Source organism: Podarcis muralis, chromosome 5 (assembly GCF_964188315.1).
Source record: "Podarcis muralis chromosome 5, rPodMur119.hap1.1, whole genome shotgun sequence".
NCBI lineage: Eukaryota > Metazoa > Chordata > Lepidosauria > Squamata > Lacertidae > Podarcis > Podarcis muralis.
Window position 1 is genome coordinate 20,740,475 of NC_135659.1, and position 24,911 is coordinate 20,765,385.

The window sequence follows — 24,911 nt, forward strand, 5'->3', positions numbered from 1 at the left end:
GTGGCCAAGTTGCTCACTGAGGCAAAACCTCTGAGCATCTTACACCAATCCTGGTCCGACTACACTGGCTACCAATTAATTTCTGGGCCCAATTCAAAGTGCTGGTTTGGACCTGTTGTCGTTTAGTCGTGTCCGACTCTGCGTGACCCCATGGACCAGAGCACGCCAGGCATTCCTGTCTTCCACTGCCTCCCGCAGTTTGGTCAGACTCATGCTGGTAGCTTCGAGAAGACTGTCCAACCATCTCTTCCTCTGTCGTCCCCTTCTCCTTGTGCCCTCCATCTTTCCCAACATCAGGGTCTTTTCCAGGGGGTCTTCTCTTCTCATGAGGTGGCCAAAGTATTGGAGCCTCAGCTTCAGGATCTGTCCTTCCAGTGAGCACTCAGGGCTGATTTCCTTAGAATGGAGAGGTTTGATCTTCTTGCAGTCCACGGGACTCTCAAGAGTCTCCTCCAGCACCATAATTCAAAAGCATCAATTCTTTGGCGATCAGCCTTCTTTATGGTCCAGCTCTCACTTCCATACATCACTACTGGGAAAACCATAGCTTTACTATACTGTACGGACCTTTGTTGGCAAGGTGATGTCTCTGCTTTTTATGATGCTGTCTAGGTTTGTCATTGCTTTCCTCCCAAGAAGCAGGCGTCCTAATTTCGTGACCTAGATAGCTTCAAATGAAAGGGACGCGGGTGTTGCTGTGCGTTAAACCACAGAGCCTAGGATTTGCCGATCAGAAGTTCGGCGGTTCGAATCCTCGCGACGGGGTTAGCTCCCGTTGCTCGGTCCCTGCTCCTACCAACCTAGCAGTTCGAAAGCATGTCAAAGTGCAAGTAGATAAATAGGTACCGCTCCGGCGGGAAGGTAAACAGCGTTTCCGTGTGCTGCTCTGGTTCGCCAGAAGCGGTTTAGTCATGCTGGCCACATGACCCGGAAGCTGTACGGCAGCTCCCTCGGCCAATAAAGCGAGATGAGCACCGCAACACCAGAGTCGGTCATGACTGGACCTAACGGTCAGGGGTCCCTTTACCTTTACCTTAGCTTCAAATGGCTCGGGACCGCAATACCCCAAGGACTGCTTCTTTCTGTATGAACCTACCCGGACCCCGAGATCAAGTGTCCTATTTTTCAGGGATGTCTCTGATTTAGAGAAGCCATCCCAGTTTCTGTGGTAATAATAATTAGTTTTCAATTACAATAATCCAAAAATAGCTGTTGTAAAAAAAAAATATCTGCCCTTCTTCCCTTATGGGGTATCCAAGAGCTCGTATAGAGTCCTTAAGTGGGTTCCCTATTGGTAGGAGAAAATAACAGGCCAACCAGAGAATATTGAGAAACAAAGCAGCTAGTAAGCCTGATCTTTATTAAAGCTGTTGCAACAGAGTGCTTCCCTCACATGCAGGAGGACCCAGAACAAAGGTGTGCCTGCCTTTATATAGACATTTTAAATTCCCTGGAGCTCAAGACCACCCCTCCATACATCATATATACATCACAGAAGGGGTGTAACCCAAGACCACCCCCCACAAACAACATACCTACATCACAGAAAATGCAGTCTATAACAATAATTTTGAATGTTGTTTTTCCTGTCTGTCAGGTTATCTGATAATGCGTTATCTGATTGCCTTTCCTGGTAGTCTGTCCATTCCCTTGAGATGGTGATTACCCAATTCCTCAGACAATGGGAAGGTTCCCTCACCCCCTCCCTCCTTGCAGAGAAAACATTTGGTCAGTCTGGGAGTCAAAATGGTTTCAGGGCGGTCTCCCTGTGCTACTCCAGACATGTGGTCCACATATCTATGTAGGTGCTTGTTTGGTACATTTATGAACATTTATTCTATATATAAAAAACCTTAAATTTTATTATTACATAGCCTCATTCTATCAGTGCTAAATTATACTACAATTGCTAATACTAATCATTCAAATACCAAATTAAATAATTTTAGTGCCCCCCCCCACATGCTAGAATTGGTCGTTTGGTGATTCACTTTGTTTCTGCATTCCAAAATCTTACTGTTTTCAATTACATTCCAGTCATAACAGTCATCCCTTGTACAACAGCTGCAGTTTCTGATTTGATCCTGGAATGTCTTGCTTTTCCTTAGGACGTCCCTATTTTCGCTAGGGAAAAGTTGGAAGGTATGGAATTATCTGGCCCCCGAGCCATCTGAAGGCAATCCTGTATAGGGATTTATTTTTTTAATGTTCAATGTTTTATTATGTTCATATGTATGTTGGAAGCCACCCAGAGTGGCTGGAGCAACCCAATAAGATGTGTGGGGTATACCGTCTTTTTCGCCCTATAGGACGCACCGTCCCATAAGGTGCACCTAGTTTTTTGGGGTGGGGAATAATGGGGGGAAATTATTTTTCCCCCAGGCGCGGGGCTGGGGCAGGGGAAGCTCGAGCTTCCCCCAACCCCAGCCCCCAGAACAGGCAACTCTCCGCAAGTCATGGGAGCCCGCCGCTGGGCTCCCGCGCTTTGCGGAGAGCTGTGCGAAGTCTGGGCACGCTGAGCTCAGCACGCCCAGGCTTCAGCAGGCAGGCAACTCCTCGCAAGCCGTGGGAGCCCAGCACCGGGCTCCCGTGCTTTGCGGAGAGCTGCGCGAAGCCTGCACTCGCCCCATAGGACGCACACACATTTCCCCTTCATTTTTGGAGGGGGAAAAGTGCGTCCTATAGGGGGAAAATACGGTAAATTATGCACCTTTAGGCGGCAGGTGAAACCATTCCTCTTCTCCTAGACCTAGGCCTTTGACTAATTAAACATCAATGGGATTTTAAACTCGGGCGGGGGTATTGCTTTTGTTTATTATTATGGTATGTGTTTTTTGTTTCCATATTGTAAACCACCCTGTGATCCTCAGATCACATATGTAATATGTAAATTTAATAAATAAAATACTGTAAAACACATGGACAAAGATAGCAGCTCTCCCAGGTTTAACTGAGCTCTCCCACTGTGTGGTGCTTGCAGCCATGTTTTTATAATTAGCAATCCTATACAAAGTATCAAGTAGCAGTTAGACACAGCAGTAAAAGGTAAAGGGACCCCTGACCATCAGGTCCAGTCGTGACCAACTCTGGGGTTGTGGTGCTCATCTCGCTTTATTGGCCGAGGGAGCTGGCGTACAGCTTCCGGGTCATGTGGCCAGCATGACTAAGCTGCTTCTGGCGAACCAGAGCAGCGCACGGAAACGGCGTTTACCTTCCCACCGAAGCAGTACCTATTTATCTACTTGCACTTTGATGTGCTTTTGAACTGCTAGGTTGGTAGGAGCAGGGACCGAGCAAAAGGAGCTCACCCCGTCGCGGGATTCGAACCGCCGACTTTCTGATCGGCAAGTCCTAGGCTCTGTGGTTTAACCCACAGCGCCACCCGCATCCCTTAGACACAGCAGTAGGGGCAAGTAAAACATATGACAACTCTTTTACCCAGAGTGAAGCGGGGACTTTGAAGAGCAAGTAGAGGGTGGACTGCCATATTTCTATCTCCAGTCTCTTCCTGTATCATTCATTACACACACAAACACACACACACACACACACAAACTGGTAAGAGGTATCAATATTTGCTTTATTCGTTGTCATTTTTCATACTGAATGTGGCATTGCACTCTAAGTTGTTTCCCAGTTTCCCCCCTCTCCTCTATAGTCTCACTTAATTTTTCTATTTCTATTTCTATTTTTGTTACACACAATTATTTTTCGAGGTGTGTCATTTTGACTTCAGATGTGAAAATGGTCGAGGACAGTCCTGCCATTTAGAAATAACCCCAAATTTCTGACGTTTCTTCTTTTTTTCTTTTTTTTTCAGTTCAGTGCTTGTTACACACATCAGTACACCATCTCTTAACAAACTTACCAAATTTCTTTTACCTACAAAAGACATTCTGCAGGCTTTCTGGTTTCAAAGTCAGACTGATTAATAGTGTGACTGTAATGCACATTCTTCTCCAAGCTGTATTTATTTGAGGTTTGAACATCCCTTAAGGTTGTTACTACAAATACCTACTGAGTTTAGAGTGCTAAGTGATCCATTATCATGATTGAAATTGGTGTGATAATTCACCTTTGGAAGCCAAACATCCTTGAATTCTTAAAAGTGCTAAGGTCTCTTTCAGCTATGAGTCTTTGCTTTTAAAAAGACTTATCTTGCTGATCTTTGTGCAATTGCATCTGATGACCTTATTGCCAATGCAACTAGCATAGCTCTCTAATATTCACAAGACTATTTTATCAGCATATTTCTTCAGCAAGAAGGTATTTGAATGTCATTGCGATATCTATTTATTCCCATTATTTATATCCTGCCTTTAAGCATATAAAACCTTCCAAGGCAGCTAATAAGAAGCACTGAAGGTTGTATTCAGAGGAGACCCATTGACATTAATAGACCTCACCAATGCAAGCCCATTAATTTCAGTGGGTCTACTCTGAATACAAGTTAGTTGAATACAACCCCGCATCTCTGGTTTTGTTTTTTTGTACACATCCTCACAACAAAGTTCTCATCCACCTGGTGGTCCAGATTTTGCCCTCCACTAAATTCAGATTTTCTCAATCTGATGGGCTTTCTTATGTGTGCGGTGTGATTTCGCAAAGTGTCACTACCACACACCCGTTCTCTCATTTTCTTTCCATCACCTCCAAGGAAAGGAGGCAGCCTTCGCTTTTCCAGTGTCCACAGTAGAACAGTTCTTTTGTGCAGATGTTTTCGGGCATGAAACACCTGTGTTAAAAATTAAAATAAAATTTGCCCTTTCAGGTACAAATGGGAAAGAAAAAATAGGATAGCATAGCAGCCCTTCATTCAAGTGACTCCAAATCCTCATGTGGCTTGGAGCTACACACTTTTTAAAAAACTGCTCTTTGGTGCAAATCCGGTATTTTTTTTGTATTAGAAAAATGAAAGATGGAAGTGCACAGGTAGTAAGGCGCTCATCTCAGCACTCTAGTCCAGCCATCGTTTTCCAACACGACAGCCTCTCCATGCAAAATCCCTATAGAAATGTGAAAAAGAGGGGGGACTACACCTTCTCTCTTTGTTTGTCTCCAGACCATCTTGTCTACAACGATATTCCACCAATGATCATGGTTGAGCACAAATCCCAAAGTCAAGTTGCAGCTTGATGATAGTACAAGCTACAGGCCCCTCATGTTGTCATAGTTACGTGGATAAGTACCCTGTGCTACGGAGCTCTTCCATTTTCATGTGGGCATTTCAGAAAACTAACTACCATCTCCTAGTCAACTGCCTGATTATGATAGATTTGCATTATTTATGTAATTTGGAGCACAGGTTTAGTATGTTAAAATTCTGATTTTTCTGAAAGACTATGCTGTACGGGGAGAAAGTGTTTATTTTTTATAATAGCCCCTTTTATGATAATAACTTTTGCATCTACATCTGCAAAAGATTGGTGTTCAGATTTGTTCTCTTTGACCCACACTTCAGCATGCAGATGTTAGATTCTGGAAAATTGCTTCCGATTAGTTCACGCTCAAAAAATGGTACAGTGACCTTATTAGCACTCTTACACCTGTCAGAAAAACACATTCAAAATTATGGGGGAGTCAAACAACATTTTGCAGACCTTTTAAGGTTTGGTTTCATTACAGTAATTCCTACACAAAAACCCTGGTTTGTTTTTCAACTGACAAATGTAAAATTCTAAGTGCAGTTTGTTAATGCCCATGGTGAGCCAGCTATGAATTTAAATCAAATGTGTTGCAATTGTAATCATGTTTACTCAGAAGTAAACTCCAACTGATTTCACTCCTTGGAAACTGTGCTTCAAGTTGCAGCTGTAGGCTACATTGTAGTCATAATGTGGCCATTGAATCAATTCAATGTTTCTCCTCTCCAAAGGAGAAAACACTTTCATTGACTTTGCAGGTGTGAAAAATTAGGTCCTCAGCATTGGGAATTTAAATAATGCATACCTTTCTGGCTTGGATTGAGCACGATTTGGAGAAAACAATGTATAGAGAATTTGAGATCAGTGGTTAAAGGTTCTGAGCACATCCATGCTTTCTGAACATAAATTTAGCATGGCAATCTTCCAGAAGTAAGTTTAGTACAAAGCTGTAGCATGTAAGAAATGCATCAAAATTAAGATGAACGCTGTCTGAACAAATGTTTGACAATGACATGACATCCCTTAGAGGCTTATTCTGTATTAGTCCAGGATCTAGAATGCTGTCTAATGTTTAGCGTGTTTTGTCCAGCAACTTTAGATAGCTGTGATCTTTTCACACACACACACACACACACACACACACACACACACATCTACAACCCCAAATTCCAAATCTTACAATTAGAATAAAGGAATTCAAGAAGGCAGTTTCTCCACGTGCTATAGAGGGAAATGAGGGGCTGATGAGGCCTGTCAACTTGGGAACATAACCCATCTAGGACAGGCATAGGCACTTGGCCCTCCAGATGTTTTGGGACTACAACTCCCATCATCCCTAACCACTGGTCCTGTTAGCTCGGGATAATAGGAATTGTAGTCCCAAAACAGCTGGAGGGCTGAGTTTGCCTATGCCTGATCTAGGAGAAGGAAAACTCTGATCCTAAATCTCCGCTGCCTTGAGGGATATATTTCAGAGAAGAAAAAGCTGAGGAGTAAACCCTACACAAATTCGGAGTGGAGTCCCCGAGATGTTTGAATGGCGCCTTGTACATCTTCTTCCAGCAATTCATTCAGCCAGGCTGGTGCCAAATGTACTGCTCTGCTTTCCTTTGGACCGCATTAGCAAGGCCAGGGGTCTTGTCATTTGGGCAGCTGAGGATCTCCATACACACTGCCCAGGCTTACACCCCAGGGACATTTTAGCAATTTAAGTACCTGTGTTGTATATTTAATCTGTAAGTACGAGTACACTAAGTAAAAGTTATTTGCTCTTTGAAGTTTATACAGAGAGTGTCTTGCATAGTTTTTATAGGAGGGGAAAATAGAACTAATGTATTTTTCGCCCTTTAAGACGCACCAGACCACAAGATGCACCTAGTTTTTGGAGGAGGAAAACAAGAAAAAAAAATATTCTGAATCTCAGAAGCCAGAGCAGCAAGAGGGATCGCTGCGCAGTGAAAGCAGCAATCCCTCTTGCTGTTCTGGCTTCTGGGATAGCTGCGCAGGCTGCATTCGCTCCACAAGACGCACACACATTTCCCCTTACTTTTTAGGAGGGGAAAAGTGAGTCTTATAGAGCAAAAAATACGGTAATTAAAGGGACCAGGGCTATCTTCTGTATGCTCTGCAAATGGGCACTAGAGTCTAATTCCCACACAAGCTTCTTTGATCCAAGAGAATTACTTAAAAAGAAAGACTTTCAGGAATGTGCCACTTTTAGGAAAGGGGTGGGAGAGACTTTTGCCAGAGACTCTGACGGGCTGTTACAAGTCAGAGCAGATCTGGGTTGGCAACCTGTGGACTGCTGATGTTTGGCATTAAAACTCTCAGCAGAAATTGTATGTATGCCACTATGGCGGCCCGTGTTTTGTTAGCCCAAAAATAGAAAATGAGCAAAGAAGAATGGCAACTTAAACTGATGGAATATACGCAGCTTGTGGATCTAACATATAGAATAAGAGAACAAGAAGAACATTCATTTAAAGAAGATTGGAAAATGTTTACTGAATATATGGGGGTGATTGAGTACATTTGAAAACACTGGCAGCACTGAGATAAATTCAACTGTGTAAATAAGTTTTGATGGAAGTAATAATGGATACTGAATGGTTTAGTTTATATAAAATATGCAGGGATTTATGCTATGTAAAATGAACCATCGAAAGCGAAGAAGGGAAGTCATTGCTATTTTAAGGTTGTATACATGAATATTCTAAATTGTAAAACAGAATATTTAAATATCTATCTATCTAATCTAATCTATTTAAATCTATATATACCCACAGCAGAAACTGATCTCAATACTGAATCCTTGTTGGAAGAGCACACTTTGCCCTGGATATAATCACACTGACACTTTGAGTTTAGGAAAAATAAGAAAGCTACATTTATTACAGGAAATGCATGCTGATTCTATCTCAGGTGGTGAAGAGGTTGTTCTGGGAAAGAAAAGGTGTGTGATGGGCCAAAGGTCCAGTCCTTATGCCAAAGAACCACAATGATTGTTCACTCCACACTCTCACTTACCTTTGAATTGGCAAGTTACTAGCAAGCGGCTCCTTCAAGGATGGCAGGTTTTCCCTAAGAGTTGCCACTTGCTGAACCTGAGTCTAAAAGGTTAAAAAAAAAGTCTGCAATCTGTTTAATGTGGAGCGTGTAGAAGGCTCTTGTTGCAAAAATATTGTTTCTTTTCTTGTTGAAAACCTCTTGCAACCTTGGCAACAGGGGAGGATTATCAGTACAGACAGCCGCGATGTGATTAGACAGTTCATTAGTAGGAAGGTGGAGAATACTAATAGCAAAATTTTCATCTACAGCGACGAGAGCTGACCTGGCATCTGTCTCTGACGGCGGAATCACTTCCCAGTGGTATTAACCACACGCTACGAAGTAAAAAAAAACATGTTCTTTGTGCAAGAACCCATCAAAGGTAAGGATAACCAAATCACACACTATATTGAGTCCTGTCGCTCCCGGGGGATCCGTACAGTACCTTACTGTAGTCTGTTTGTTTTTGCCTGCAATGCATAAAAGATATCCAGGAGGTGTTTTACATGTTAAAATACAAACAGGCACAATTCCCATCTGAAATCCAGCCGCTTCCCTTACCTGCTTTAACTGACCATGTGCAAGTCCTAGGATGAATACTGCAATGCGTACATAAATTAACCTGACAAGCGGCGACAACGATGCTTGTCGGTGTTGCTACGTGACATGCTGTTTGATGAGGCTGCAACAATGAAGGCAGTAGGGGGAAGTTTTCACAGGGTAACAGTTCGGTCCTACTCGAGTATGAGCCCCGCCAAGCTCAGTGGGAGTTCCTTCCAGGTAAATGAGAAAGTGGGACGCAGGTGGCGCAGTGGTCTAAACCACTGAACCTCTTGGGCTTGCAGATCAGAAAGTCAGCGGTTTGAATCCATGCGACGGGGGTGAGCTCCCGTTGCTCTGTCCCAGCTGCTGCCAACCTAGCAGTTTGAAAGCAGCCCAGTGCAAGTAGATAAATAGGTACCGCTGCAGCGAGAAGGTAAACGGCGTTTCCATGTGCTCTGGTTTCCATCACGGTGTCCTGTTGTGCCAGAAGTGGTTTAGTCATGCTGGCCACATGACCTGGAAAGCTGTCTGTGGACAAACGCCGGCTCCCTCAGCCTGAAAGCGAGATGAGCACCGCAACCCCATAGTCACCTTTGACTGGACTTAACCGTCCAGGGGTCCTTTACCTTTCACCTTTAAATGATCATTTTCCAATCTTCTCTAAAAGCATGTTCTTCTTGTTCTCTTATTCTGTATGTTAAGTCTGCAAGCTGTGCATATTCTGTCAGCTTAAGTTGCCATTCTTCTTTAGTGGGGACCTCACTTGTTTTCCATTTTGGGGCTATATTTAGCCCATTTGTGGTATCTCAATGACTAGTGTTCAAATTAAGCCACTGTATGGAGGAACCCCGTGGGACGCGGGTGGCGCTGTGGGTAAAAGCCTCAGCACCTAGGACTTGCCAATCGAAAGGTGGGCGGTTCGAATCCCCGCGGCGGGGTGCGCTCCCGTCGCTCGGTCCCAGCGCCTGCCAACCTAGCAGTTCGAAAGCACCCCCGGGTGCAAGTAGATAAATAGGGACTGCTTACTAGCGGGAAGGTAAACGGCGTTCCGTGTGCTGCGCTGGCTCGCCAGATGCAGCTTGTCACGCTGGCCACGTGACCCGGAAGTGTCTCCGGACAGCGCTGGCCCCCGGCCTCTTGAGTGAGATGGGCGCACAACCCTAGAGTCTGTCAAGACTGGCCCGTATGGGCAGGGGTACCTTTACCTTTACCTTTATGGAGGAACCCCAGATGAAAGGTAGTGGAAACCAGCCAACGGTTTAAGAAAAACTGGATTTTGTGTTGTGGGGTATTTATAACCCTGGAGCAATAGTTTGTGCCAGAGGGATGCAACAGGAGCCCCAATATATTTGGATTTTGATTGTGTTATGTAATGCATTTTGGAGATCCTTCTGGGTCAAAAAGCAATAAGGAAGTCAAATGACTATTTTGTGCGCACATTTGTTTCTTGGGTATTCCAATGCAGATTTGGCATTGAGCTCTGTCACCTATTTAATAGATGCAAGCATTGTCTCCAAATAACTTTTTCTTGCAGACAGACACGGAAGATCCGCAAATGGGAACATGATTAGAAATGCTCTAGCACAATGAACAGTCTGCAGGTATTAAGTTTCACCATAGCTGGCTAATGCCCAAGAAAATGTGCCCCTGCTTTGCCAAAGCTGAGACTCAGGCTGAGTGGGGGAGGGAGTTACATGTACAGCCCTTAAAAGTAACAAACCACACTATACTATCCATATAAAAACATGGTGGTTTTTTTGGTAGAATTTCCAGGCAACACTGGGCATTTTTAGCTAGTGCTTAATATAGCTTTTCTTATTGAGAAATGTATTTTTTTCTTACTTTTCATAACTGGGGATTTGTGGGTGGATGTGGCCCCCAAGAACTTTCCCCCCTTTTGCCTCCTGCTTTATAAAAAGGAAAATAGATCTAACCATGTAATATTTGTAATTTTGGTGTCAACATTTGGGGGCTATGGAGGTCACACAAGCGGAAGAAAAAAAATCGAACAATATGTTTGCCAATATCCAAAATGAAAGTTATCTTTCATAAAAAGGGGGGGCATGCACTTCTGTATTATGTGAACAGAATTGATAAGCTAAACGATTCAGTTGCCAAGGAAGGGGAAAATAATATTGGGAGCAATTATACAGTAGTATCTTGGTTTTCGAAAGTAATCCATTCCAGAAGACCGTTTGAGTTCTGATACATCCAAAAACCAGAAACTCAATATGGAAGCCTCAATACAACACGGAAGACTCAAAACGGAAGCTGCATGGCACGTTCAACTTCTAAAAAGTGTTCGAAAACTGAAGCATTTACTTCCGGGTTTACTGCATCCGAAAACCGAAATGTTCATCAACTGAGATGTTCAAAAACCAAGGTACCACTGTAGTTAGTTAGAGCAGTTTGGGAGGAAGGCCTACCAATGAATTTATTCTTATGTCTAAAGCAGAAGTACTCATTCATAAGTCACAAAGAGGCCCTCTTGGATGAGACTAAGCGTCTAGCTCCCACTGAAAATGAAGAGGGTTTGGACCAATCTTCTTCCACTTTGGAAAGGGTACCGCTTAGCAGCAGCCATATCAATAAATTATTAATTTATTTTTTAAATTAAATTTATATACTGCCCTTTAACCCCACCTCCAGAGGAAAGTAGAAGTTGAGAGCATCAGTGTTAGTCATTTCAAAGTTGAAAAAGAAATAGCACTTCCATCAAAGAGAATATATTAGATATTTGATGGGAAGCCCAATAATTGAGGAGCAATTAGATGGGTCCTCAGAGCAGGAAACAGATACGGAACTGCAATCACCACAAGAGGAGCAATCAGAGGAACAAGAGACCACAAGGCAAGGAAAGGTTGCGTCTTTCAACGTGAAGACATTGACCCGAGTAAGTGGAACGCACGAGAAGCGGAACAGCAAGCAAATTGCATGATTTCAAAAGTCTATCAGGGCCAAATTACATTTAGATTCTGTCTTCTGCCGATGCAAATGGAATTACAAAAAAAATCCCAGGGTGACTTTTTTGCCCACCCATACACAATTTCACCAATGTATGTGGTGCCTCAGAACATAACCCCATGTAAATGGGACGGGGGGCTGCCTGAGCCATGTAAGGCTCTATAGGCCAAAATCAACACTTTGAATTGGGCCGGAAACTAATTGGCAGTCAGTGGCAGCTGGGATTGGAATTATATGCTCAAACCTTTTTACCCCAGCAAGCAACCTGGCTGCCAAATTCTGCACCAGTTGAAGTTTCCAAACTGTCTTCAGAGGCAGCCCCACGTATAACGTGTTGGAGTAATCTAACCTAGAGGTTGCAAAAGCATAGATGACAGAAGTTAGACTATCTGTGTCTAGATAGAGGCACAGCTGGGCCGAGGCCATCTGAGCCTCAAGGGATAGCAAAGGATCCAGGAGTACCCCCAGGCTATGTACCTTCCCCTTCAAACCACCTCCCAGCCATTGCTTGAATTGCAGTAGGGGGAAATGACCTCTCTGTTTAAGTTGCTAATGTAAACATAGCCTGACAGAGAAGAAAACCATCTAATTGTGCAGGAAATGCAGGGACGCTTCCCTGTTTCCAATGTGGGCAGACAGAGAAGTGTACCCACCTTAGCAAATGGGGGACTTCCGTCTGCAGAGCTATACTTGGGGGGGGGGGGAGAGAGATGACTGCAATAATCAGGCCCAGCTCAGAGCATTTTGCCACATGAGGCAGAGCCCACTGATGCCAGTGTTCTTCACCTCAAGCACTGGCCTCCTGTTTGCCAACAGCTGCTACATGAGTGCCTGGAGGCGGTTGGAGGATGGATGGCGGCTAACACATTGAGGTTGAATCCTGACAAGACAGAAGTACTGTTTTTGGGGGACAGGGGGCGGGCGGGCGTGGGGGACTCCCTGGTCCTGAATGGGGTAACTGTGCCCCTGAAGGACCAGGTGTACAGCCTGGAAGTCATTTTGGACTCACAGCTGTCCATGGAGGCGCAGGTTAATTCTGTGTCTAGGGCGGCTGTCTACCAGCTCCACCTGGTATGCAGGCTAAGACCCTACCTGCCCTGTCTTGCCAGAGTGGTGCATGCTCTGGTTATCTCCCCCTTGGACTACTGCAATGCGCTCTATGTGGGGCTACCTTTGAAGGTGACCCGGAAACTGCAATTAATCCAGAATGCGGCAGCTAGACTGGTGACTGGGAGCGGCCGCCGGGACCACATAACACCGCTCCTGAGAGTTCTGCATTGGCTCCCAGTATGTTTCCGAGCACAATTCAAAGTGTTGGTGCTGACCTTTAAAGCCCTAAACGGCCTCGGTCCTGTATACCTGAAGGAGCGTCTCCACCCCCATCGTTCAGCCCGGACACTGAGATCCAGCGCCAAGGGCCTTCTGGCAGTTCCCTCATTGCAAGAAGTGAGGTTACGGGGAATCAGACAGAGGGCCTTCTCGGTAGTGGAACACCCTGTGGAACGCCCTCCCTTCAGATGTGAAGGAAATAAGCAGCTATCTTCTCTTTAAAAGACATCTGAAGGCAGCCCTGTTTAGGGAAGTTTTTAATATTTAATGCTGTATTGTTTTTAACACTTGATTGGAAGCCGCCCAGAGTGTCTGGGGAAACTCAGCCAGATGGGTGTGGTATTAATAATAATAATAATAATAATAATAATAATAATAATAATAATAATATTACATAGTGTCACAGTACTACAAGGTTTTGCCAAAGTCACTTGGTGAGATAGAAATGATGAGACCAAATCCTGTGAAGGAAGTTTGAAAGAGCTGGGCTTGTTTAGCCTGGAGAACAGATGGTGAAGAGGAAACAAGAGCAACACCTTCAGATATTTGAAGGGCTGCCACATCGATAATGGAGCGAGGTTTTCCCCCTCCTGCTCCATAGCAGAAGACCAAAAATGATGGGTTCAAAAGGAAGAGGTTTTCAGCTCAACTCTAGGGAGGTCTTCTTAATAGTACAAACTCTTCCACAGTGGATCAGTCCTGCTTTGGAAGGTGGAGAGTGGATTCTCCTTCATTAGAAGACCTGTGAATATTTTGGCACGTGGGTCCCCTTTCCCAGCAGGAAAGGGGCGCTTTTAAGCCATGTTCTGGCAACTCCTGCAGCCAAACCAGTGTCAAATGCATTGGTCTGCTTTCCTTTGGGCCACATCAGTGAGGCCGAGACGTGGGCCATGTCATCTGGGCAGCCCAGGACCTCCATACATACCGCTCAGACTTGCTAAAGCAACAAAAACAATGTGGGAGGCAGCCCAGCAAAGGAAGAATGGATACAAGAACCTATTGAATATGCAGAAATGGTGAAACTTACCAGAAGAAATCAAGATAAAAAAAATTATATATATATATATAAAAGAATGGAAATGGTTTATTGAATAAAAACAGATAAAAACATTGGCAGGATTATTGTAATAACCTGCAGTTTCATAAGCGTATATATTTAGAGAAGATGAATAAATGAGCAAATTAAGTTAATTTGGATATGCAGAAATTAAAAATCAATTTAAGGAACCACAGAAAGAGGGAGAAGGAAGTCAGGTTTTGAAATGTCAAATTGATTGTAAAATTAGTGAAATGTATAAACTTGAAAAGTATAAATAAAGACAAAAAACAAACAATGTGGGAGGCAGCAGTTACGCATTACCAGTCTCTGTGGCCACAGAGTCAGCTTCACCTGCTGAACAGCAGCCTGAAAGGAGATAAGGCAGAGTGACTCCACCTGTAGCTTATCAGCATTCAGGGACTCAGAGGAGAAGGTGCTGATGAGAACCAGCTGTCTTCAGCTTTCTTCAGCAGACCTTCCAGCCTCAGTCAGACACTGGAAGCAACACTTGTAGTTCCTAATTCTACCTTCCTGCTTCCTGCTCGTCTTGACCATTGGATTCCCTGACCCCTGGACCACCTGACCACATGGAATTGCTGTTTGCCTGACCCTAGGCCTGGACCTGACTTTGGATGCTGAGTCTGCCTCCAGGCAAGTACACCTCAGAGATTCTTCTGGTTGGCTAGTCTCCCACTCCATGGAGCTCTGGTCCTGGTTGCCCAGCAAGAGACCACAACAACAGCAGGCACTGTAATTCTCCTGCAGTTTGACTACACTCCCATTGTCTCAGGTCTCCTGCAACCTTTGAGGTCCCTTCCAACTCTTTGGTTATATGGCTGGATTAAGGCTGTGTGTACATTACCATTTACTCTGGTTTCAGGATGGGCCTGCAGCTGGTATTTGAAGCCGGGTACACACAAAGATGGGAACCGGGTGGCGCTGTGGGTTAAACCACAGAGCCTAGGGCTTGCCAATCAGAAGGTTGGCAGTTCGAATCCCTGTAACGGGGTGAGCTCCCGTTGCTTGGTCACTGCTCCTGCCAACCTAGCAGTTCGAAAGTACATCAAAGTGCAAGTAGATAAACAGGTAACGCTCCAGTGGGAAGGTAAATGGTGTTTCCATGTGCTGCTCTGGTTCGCCAGAAGCAGCTTAGTCATGCTGGCCACATGACCCGGAAGCTGTGCGCCAGCTCCCTCGGCCAATAAAGCGAGATGAGCGCCGCAACCCCAGAGTCGTCCACAACTAGACCTAATGGTCAGGGGTCCCTTTACTTTTACCTTTACACATGAAGTTAGGCACAATCCATAAATTTCCTGTAGCTTCCTGAGAAATACTGCTGTTTTACAATTTCCCCCCTTAAACCAGCTTCCATCTGATTTGAAAATGCAAGCCATGTTTAAGCTGAGATTTGAAAACCTTGGAGAAATCCATTGTACATATACAGACAGCAGCTTCACTATACAGTAGTTTGTGGGTGGGCTGATTAAACCACTGTGCCCATTGGGCTTGCTAATCGGATGGTCGGCGGTTCGAATCCCTGCAACGGAGTGAACTCCTGTTGCTCGGTCGCTGCTCCTGCCAACCTAGCAGTTTGAAAGCACGTCAGTGCAAGTAGATAAATAGGTACCGGTGTGGCGGGAATGTAAATGGCGTTTCCATGCGCTCTGGCTTCATACACGGTGCTCCGTTGTGCCAGTAGCGGTTTAGTCATGCTGGCCACATAACCCGGAAAGTTGTCTGGACAAATGCCGGCTCCCTCGGCCTGAAAGCAAGATGACCGCTGCAACCCCATAGTCGCCTTTCACTAGACTTAACTGTCCAGGGGTCCCTTACCTTTACATTTATAGTAATAATAGTAATAGAAATAGTACTTTCTTTATTTGTACGCCGCCCATCTGACTGGGTTGCCCCCGCCTCTGTGGGTGCCTTCCAACCTATATAGAAACACAACAAAACATTACATGTTAAAAAGCTTCCTTATACAAGACTGCCTTCAGATGTCTTTTAAAGGTTATAGTATAGTTACTCATCTTGACATCTGATGGGAGGGTGTTCCACAGGGTGGGTGCCACTACTGAGAAGGCCCTCTTCCTAGCTTTGATCATATTAAACCAGTGCTTAAGGATCTGCCCTGGGTACCTGTTTGGTTCAGTGTACAATTCAAAGTGCTGGTTTGGACAGTGAGATTGAGGTCGGACCACTTGTTTCCAGAAAATCTGTACAAAATCTGTACAGAAAAATATATGGGGGCTTTTTCTGGGTGTTCTCTACTTTCAAAGATGAGGTGGAGAAATGACCTCATCTTGTAGCTCCCAAGTTTTGAATCAACTCCCCAGCTATGTTTGACAGGCATCTAAAATATTAAAAGTTTAGGTGCCGGTTGAAAACACGTATCTTATCCCGAGCCATTGGCAGCTAATTCTCAATATTTGGTGGATCAGGGAATACCTTCCCTGGTATTTTTAAGTTTCTGTAGTATTTTGGTTCGTTTAATTAACTCATTATTATTGCTTTTAGTCACTGCTTTTTAAAATTATTATTTTGTATTGTGAGTCTCCTTAGAAACCTAGAAGACCTTGAAAGGTGGGACCAAAATTTGTGAATAAATATTGGGTGTAACTAGATGTTGTTCACACATAGCAGCTGGTGCTGAAAAGAAAGCAGAAGGTTTATGTCTTCTCTCTCCCCCAAAACGTCTAGTAAAATAGAAAGTGTAACAATATCGCATTGAGCTGCCCCCCCCCTCTTCATGGGTAGTGTCTGGGGTGTGTATAATATTTTTATTAATATACTTGAATCATTTATATCCTGCCTTTCAAAAGTGAACTCTTTTCAAGGCAGCTTGCATAAGTAAATTTCAAAACAACGATTAAAACAGCATCAAATAACATAGTTTTAAAATGCACCTTCCAAAATCTGAAAAGGCAAAATGGGGACAGTGTTTTAACAGAAACTGGAACTGAAGCATCTCCTCACTATTTTGTTTTTGGAGCTCTGACTAGTGCAGCTAAATGTTTGCGTGTAAAAGTTGAAAATTATTCTTATTTATGCTATGGGGTGGAGACCCACAAAGTGGCTGGACATTGCACACCCATTAGGGACTCCTCTCTCTATGAAAACCCTATGTAGAGAGTTAATTCTTCTATCTCTCAACACTTAAAACAGCAATTGCTTTATTTGCCCAGTCCATTTTTAAAAGATCTATTGTTCACACGTGCAAAGTGTTACTATCGGGGGCTCTTTAATACAACCCTGGGGGACAGTAATTGAATGGAGCTTTGCATTGAGGAAGCGGTGGGTGGCGAAGTCTCGGGAAAATACTGTTCCAGCATGCAGTTTGGGGGCGCCGTTTCTCTCCAGTGGGCAGAATTCTTCACAAAACCAGGGGAATCAAAAGAGACTCCAGTCCAGTTTGTGGAGAAATCTGCACCAGGTTTGAGACATTGCCCAGTGCGGCTGGAGTAAAATCTTCCCAAGCACAAATGCCTTTTAAGTGGAACTCGGTTGGTAGGTTTGCGGTGCTGCGTTTGGCAAAGGGCAGAGTCAGAGATGGCATGCAATGGACCCTGTGCCTTGACTGTCAGCCTGCGGTTAGGGCAGAAGTAGGAAGCAATACATCTCAACCCCTGCCCCGGGAATACCTGGCAACTTTAAAGAAGGATGCTCCATCAAGATGAATATGACTCATTCAAAAACTAACTCTCTCCTCATCTTCTACCTCAGTTTCTTGCTGCTTGTCCACTTAAAAAGTAAGCATTATTTTGTCTCTTTCTTCTGTCATTGTGTCTAGGTAAAGAGATAAAACACTTCTAGCAGAAATCTCTAAAGATGATAAATGTTGGCAGGCAGGCAGGGTAAGGGGGAGAGAGACCTAAATGTCAAAAGTATGTTTTCTAAGTTTTAGAAAACTTATAGAACAGATGCCTTTGGGGCCACGGAACTTTGAGATGCTCAGGAAGACAAACATTTTTGAACAAATGGTTATTTCAAAAGACAACCCCCCTGAAATACTCCTGTGTTCTTCAGCAGTGTTGAACTTTGTTGTTATTAGACATGTGTTAAGGCTCAAGGTTTAAAATCTTAAATGGGTGGTTAATATATTTCCTTTTTTCTGCATTCTATTGCAACTTATTAATCTGTTCATCACATCTGTTTTTGACATTTGACGCTCTCTTGGATTGTCGTTTGCTTAAAAGCCATGCCACAGAAATCTGAGGACAGGGAAACCTCGGAGAAAAGCTTCCACAAAATGTCACAGGGCATTTAATTTTCTCTCTCTTGCAAATACAACCCTTCCATTAGGAGGAGAAAGGAAGTGTCCATTATTGACTTATTTTAACCTTTTCAACAAACTCCCACTTTATAGGGTGGTGTGAAAAAAGCTTTTGAAATGGGTTTTCTTTCATCATTTTGTCAGAACGATGACAGTACGTACAACATGAAATTTAAAGTGGGCTCAGCTGGCAGAGGATGATCTGTGTTTATGAAGGGAAGGCTCTATTGAACAGGTTTTGAAACCAACAATTGGTGTGTGTGCGCGCGCTTCTTCTGTGTCTGTGTTTTTGTCTGAGGGGGCTGTGTGATTTGTTGCCTGCCGAATGTGAATCTTAATCAGGCAGGCTTACAGCAGCTGCCATTAAGCAAGAAGACTTGGCATTAGTACACAATGCCTTGTAATCTGGGTCACCTTCTGTTGCTGCCTGCATAAAACTGTTGTTACCCACATAGTTTTATAGTGCCAAACTGGGAGCTATTAACAAGAGGCAGATAAATCAATCGACAGAAGACAAAACTTTAGAAAAGGCATGGCTAACTTTTTGAACAGTGCTAACCTCAAATTGGCCTGGGGGCCAATTTTTATCTTGTACTTATCTCGTATTGAAAATTACAACATACATTTGATAATGCACTACACAAATTTAGTAGCATAAATAATGCCTCATTTCTCTTAACTAAAGCATATACTAATTTAAAAGAAACAAATTATAGCAAGTTACAGATGGGTAGCCGTGTTGGTCTGCCATAGTCAAAACAAAAAAAATTCCTTCCAGTAGCACCTTAAAGACCAACTAAGTTAGTTCTTGGTATGAGCTTTCGTGTGCATCTGAAGAAGTGTGCATGCACACGAAAGCTCATACCAAGAACTAACTTAGTTGGTCTTTAAGGTGCTACTGGAAGGAATTTTTTTTGTTTAAATTATAGCAAAGCGGTTAATATTATTAATAGTTCATGTCAGCCTTCTAAAACCCTATAAGAAGGTTGCAACTAAGCCATAAATTTAGATTTCCGTTATGTCTTAATCTAATACTGCTTAGTTTTGTTGAGTGTAATAACTTTATCCACGTCTTTTGCATTTTGCATTGGTTGTTTTAGAATTTCCCCAATTCTTAGCAACGGCAAGTTTAGCAACGCAACATGTGCCTATGATATGTGCTTATTCACTTACTGCCTTTCTCGTGCTCACACATTGTCTCTTCTCACACTTGTGGGCACACAAACACACCATACCCTTCAGCAGGCAAATAATGGACCATGCCCATTACAATATCTTAAATTGGGTTCTAGAGAAGGAACATGTGAATGCATAAGAGAACTCCATACACAGCCTGAAGAGACGAGCCATAGTGAGTTGGATGGCTTGTGTCCTCGACGGATAAAACTTCTGTAGTGAAACAGAAAGCAAAGCTCCACTATATGTGTGATTCTGTTTCATTGGATTCTTGCCATACTCAAAATGTCCCCTCTAAAGCTCAGTGATTCACACGTCGCCATCCAACTCAGAAACTTTTGCGCTTATGTAATACAGGCTAAATTATTGCACTGCAGAAATGCACTTAACCACATCAATAAAAGGATCAAGGAGGAGGATTCCCCACTGGCAGCTTTCTCCAGACCATGTTGCATGGGAAAGCACTTGAACGTTGCTACCACTGCACTCTTCCCCCGAGATCTAACCATGAACTAGATCCAGTACCCCATTGACAAAGCCAACGATGATGGGACCAAATAAACAATAAAATGTGGCCTAATTTGTGGGAAGGCTGCAGGGAGTTGCTTGGAAAGGGAAGAAGAGCCTACTGTCCTACTTCTGCTTTTGAGTCTCGAGCAGTAGAAGATGTTGCGTGCTTTTCATGTATGCAACTTTTGTTCTGTCATGGGACCTGCTCAACTTGAGCAAAAATAGAGTTAATGTATATATGAATAGGGAACAATGGGTTGTGTCCAGATTAAGTTCCCATTCACTAGCCTCATTGCTTTCTGCAGCACATAAATTCAACTCACTTCCCATCAGAATCCAACCCATTATTTTTGACCGAATTGTATGAGCCGCTCCAGATGCCTTTCTTGTTTTTGCATATTCATGATTATTTGTGCTCATGTTGCTCTCAGGGCAGTCCCTTGCAATCCCGTTTTCGATGCTGTTTGTGCCTGCAAAAGTTTTGGAGTGCTCACCCTGTTTTATTTCCAGTTAGTGCGTATCTTGTAACTTTCTGCTGAAATTCTGCAACTTTTTATACCACAATGTTTACAGTGGTACCTCGGGTTAATAACTTAATTCGTTCTGGAGTCCATTCTTAACCTGAAACTATTCTTAACCTAGAATCATAGAATCATAGAGTTGGAAGAGACCACAAGGGCCATCGAGTCCAACCCCCTGCCAAGCAGGAAACACCATCAGAGCACTCCTGACATATGGTTGTCAAGCCTCTGCTTAAAGACCTACAAAGAAGGAGACTCCACCACACTCCTTGGCAGCAAATTCCACTGTCAAACAGCTCTTACTGTCAGGAAGTTCTTCCTAATGTTTAGGTGGAATCTTCTTTCTTGTAGTTTGGATCCATTGTTCCGTGTCCGCTTCTCTGGAGCAGCAGAAAACAACCTTTCTCCCTCCTCTATGTGACATCCTTTTATATATTTGAACATGGCTATCATATCACCCCTTAACCTCCTCTTCTTCAGGCTAAACATGCCCAGCTCCCTTAGCCATTCCTCATAAGGCATCGTTTCCAGGCCTTTGACCATTTTGGTTGCCCTCCTCTGGACACGAGGTACTACCTGAGGTACTACTTTAGCTAATGGGGCCTCCCGCTGCTGCCGCCCCACCGGAGCATGATTTCTGTTCTCATCCTGAAGCAAAGTTCTTAACCCAAGGTACTATTTCTGGGTTAGCGGAGTCTGTAACCTGAAGCATCTGTAACCCGAGGTACCACTGTACTTTTGTTCTACTCTGGTTGCACTATAGCCTTTTCAGACAGCGGTATTGTGCCCTTTGTGGCTGTCTGGCTTTCCATTGGGAAAACCGAGTCAGGAGCTGTGCCCTGGGGAGACTTAACACAAGCTTCAGAAACAGTAGTAGGAAGACACATGCATTTCATTAACGTATTGCTCCCAAGATACCATTATTTTTGATACAAAAGTTCCTCAAGGTAGCTCACACACTGCAAAAGAAATATTGAAACCCAGTATGAATCCATAATAATTCACTCTAGAAGTGTACCCATGCTAGGCTCGTGGCAGCAAATAAAACACAGAGCCTTGTAGTGCCTTATGCATTGTCATGGGATAAAGCTTTCTCAGACAAGAGCCCACTTCACCAGATATATCCAGCAATTGCCAGCTGTAGTGCCTCCTATTTTCCTAATAAGAGAAACTATTGATATGACCAGCTATGACTGTTTCACAGAAATGATTGCGAGACCCTCTAGAAGTTGATGAGCTACAGTTCCATCATCCCAGACCATTGGCTATGCTCAATGGAGAATAAGCTATGGCCTGAAAACATATGTAGGGCTGCCATAGGCAATAACCATCTTCCTCTCAAATTTTAGAGCAAAACATTAGTTCATCTACTGGGGTTTTTTTTTGACTAAACAGTTCTGTGTGACCAACAAGTTTTTCCTAATCTTCCTTCCATCGAGCACTAGAAGACAATCCATGCTGAGGAAACCTTCAGCAGCTAGTGTGAAGCATTCACACAAACAGGGTATGCAATACTGGCACCTCTTTTTGTTGTTGTTTAAAAGTGTGGCACTTATTTAACAACTTCGTGGTGAGTGCCGGCACCTATTTTTCTGGGGGGGCGGGGGAGCTCTGTGAATGTAGTACGAGCCAAATTCTTACACCCGGACACAAACACAAGAATTTTAAAAATCTAAAATGTCCCAAGGGGTTATTGAATCATCTTTTGAGCATGGCTGTCAACGTTTTCCTTTTTTTTAAGGGAAATTCCCTTATTCTGAATAGGATTCCTCGCAAGAAAAGGGAAAAGTTGACAGCTATGCCCTTTGAGTGGTTCCCTCTTCTGCACACAACAGCTCAAATAATATGTAACGCAACGGAAAAGTCACACATTTTTTGAGAACCTGGTTTTCTCTTTGAGCAACGGACACAACATAGTCTCTGCCGTCCTCACAAAAAGAGACTTTTCTTTCTCGGGGGGGGGGGCAGTCTCTGCTGCTTTACACATTCCTAATTAATGTCTAATTATTGTAGTAGCATAAAAGCTCCGCTTACAAAGGGATTTGTGGTTTCAGAACAAGCCCCCTCGCCTACAAGGGAAGATGAACAGTACCAGCAGTTTTGCAGGAAAGCCAGGCCGGCAGGCAGCAAGCATTGTGTGGCTGATGAGTGCTTGAGAAATCTGGTGCTTCAGCTGACCCTCATTAGGTGGATGCAGAATAAGAGCCAGCTAGGAGGGTATTCAACAGGCTTGGACTGTTCCTGCAGGGAAACTGGCTGAGCTTCTCTCTCCCTCCCTCAGTGCAAGATGTTACAGACTGTGTCCTGGAATACCCTCTCAAATTCAGGGAGGAAAAGATCCCACGATCCTTTCATTTACTGGTGAGGGCGGCAGGGAAAGAAGCCCAGATAATGAGCTGAGACATTTCAGCTCTTCTCTTCCACTTCCATTAATAGCTCCCCTCATGGTCACACATTCAAATGACATTTTTTTTTCACCTCCATCCTTTTGTTTGGGCCGGGAAGGTACGGTATTTCAGCATCCTGCTAATGTACGATTTGGTCCCTCAGAAGTGGAGCTCAGACTAAATCAATGGGCAGCTTTTGAACCGTTGGGTTTATGCGATTCACTTGTGGCAATATCTGGGTCTCTGAAAAGGAGAAGTGGGTGGTGGTAAAAGTCACCATTGCCATCCCTCTTTTCTTGGCTCTAAAGCATCTTGCCTGCCTTATGGGGGTTGGGGTGGGGGATGAACTACTTAAAAACTACTTGTTTTAAAATGGGAGTTTAAATGCTGCCCACCAGCTTTCTCTATTTCTTCAGCCATTAACCAGAGTTAGCCAACATGGTGGTACCTTCCTGAAGTTGTTGGACTGCAGCTCCTATAAGCCCCAGCCAGCATGGCCAATGGGTCAAGGATGATGGGATGTCCAATGACACCTGTAGGTAACCATGTTAGCTATTCCTGCATTAACCTAACAACAACAACAACAATAATAAAATTATTTATACCCCGCCCTCCCCTCAGGGTGGCTAACACCAGTAAAATTACAATAAAAACATAGTAGGGGGGGGGACAATTTAAAATACAAGTTAAAATGCAATTTAAAATGCAGCCTCATTTTAAAAGTAGCCCATGGATCAAAACCCTAAGGGGAGGGAAAACATAAGGGTTAGACTGAGTCCAAACCAAAGGCCAGGCGGAACAGCTCTGTCTTGCAGGCCCTGCGGAAAGATGTCAATTCCCTCAGGGCCCTAGTCTCCTGTGACAGAGGGTTCCATCAAGTTGGGGCCAGTACTGAAAAGGCCCTGGGCCCTAGTTGAGACCAATCTAACCACCAATGCAACAGCCCTCCCCTCTCCTTTGCACACTGGCACTCAGCTCACTGCTGTCCCTCACTCACTCCTGTTTTCACAATCTGTGTCCTCCCCAGATCTCTAAAGTATCCATATGCAGCCCATATCTCCACGCGTTCAGTAAGCAAGTGCTATATAAACAGCTTAAATGAACAAATAAAATAACATTTCCATCCGACTCAATGGACTCTCGCTGCCGCTCCAAGAAGCTAAGGGTGATGCACAGAGGACAGCGCTAGTTTATCACAACACCAGCATACTTGCCCCGGGGGGGGGGGGGATGAGACATCCTGTTTTTTCACGCAAGATCTCTGCTGCCATTTTGGGTGCCGCACTCTCAGGCTAGAGCTTTTGGGGTGGTATGGGTCACATGACATATAACTGAGTATCCTGGGAAAGGTTGTAGATGGCTGTAACTCTGAACAGGAGTATTCCACATGGCAACGTTTTAACCCTAGTATTTTGGAAAAATTAGAGAGTTAAGTGCGACTGATCTTATGGCTGTTGGCTTTTGACTCTTGGTCATCCCTTGAACACACAAATACAGCGGTACCTCAGGTTAAGTACTTAATTCGTTCCGGAGGTCCGTACTTAACCTGAAACTGTTCTTAACCTGAAGCACCACTTTAGCTAATGGGGCCTCCTGCTGCCGCCGCGCAACCGGAGCACAATTTCTGTTCTCATCCTGAAGCAAAGTTCTTAACCTGAAGCACTATTTCTGGATTAGCGGAGTCTGTAACCTGAAGCGTATGTAACCCGAGGTACCACTGTAAGAGGCTGGGCAGATTCCAGATGTTGCTATCCCAGGACAGCAAATTGTGTGAAGAAGACACAACGTAGACCAGTTCTTTCCACAAAGACAACTCCATTATCCCATTGTGTTTACGAGGTCAGGTTTGGCTAGTACACCTCAACACCCCCCCCCCCCACGCACACACCAAAAAAGGAAATTCAGATTCTGTGCAGTTGTCATTGTTAACGATCCTGTGTGTTTTTCAACTCTCTGTGTGTGCTTAAAACTACTTCT

The 24,911-nt window shown here is 43.9% G+C and overlaps 1 protein-coding gene across 8 annotated transcripts in view; it reads left to right on the forward strand.

The window, feature by feature from the left end:
- The first annotated feature begins 8,441 nt into the window (after window positions 1–8,441).
- Window positions 8,442–24,911, forward strand: part of CRB1 (crumbs cell polarity complex component 1) — a 146,218-nt gene continuing 129,748 nt past the window's right edge. For 4 of the 8 annotated variants that reach the window (XM_077928366.1, XM_077928372.1, XM_077928369.1 and 1 more), the window contains exon 1: window positions 17,507–17,816. In XM_077928366.1, the coding sequence (XP_077784492.1) occupies window positions 17,741–17,816 (76 nt within the window). In that variant the 5' untranslated portion in view covers window positions 17,507–17,740. Of the gene's footprint in view, window positions 8,575–17,505; window positions 17,817–24,911 lie in introns of those variants that run through there. The other 4 variants (XR_013392852.1, XM_077928367.1, XM_077928368.1 and 1 more) reach the window with 3 other exon arrangements.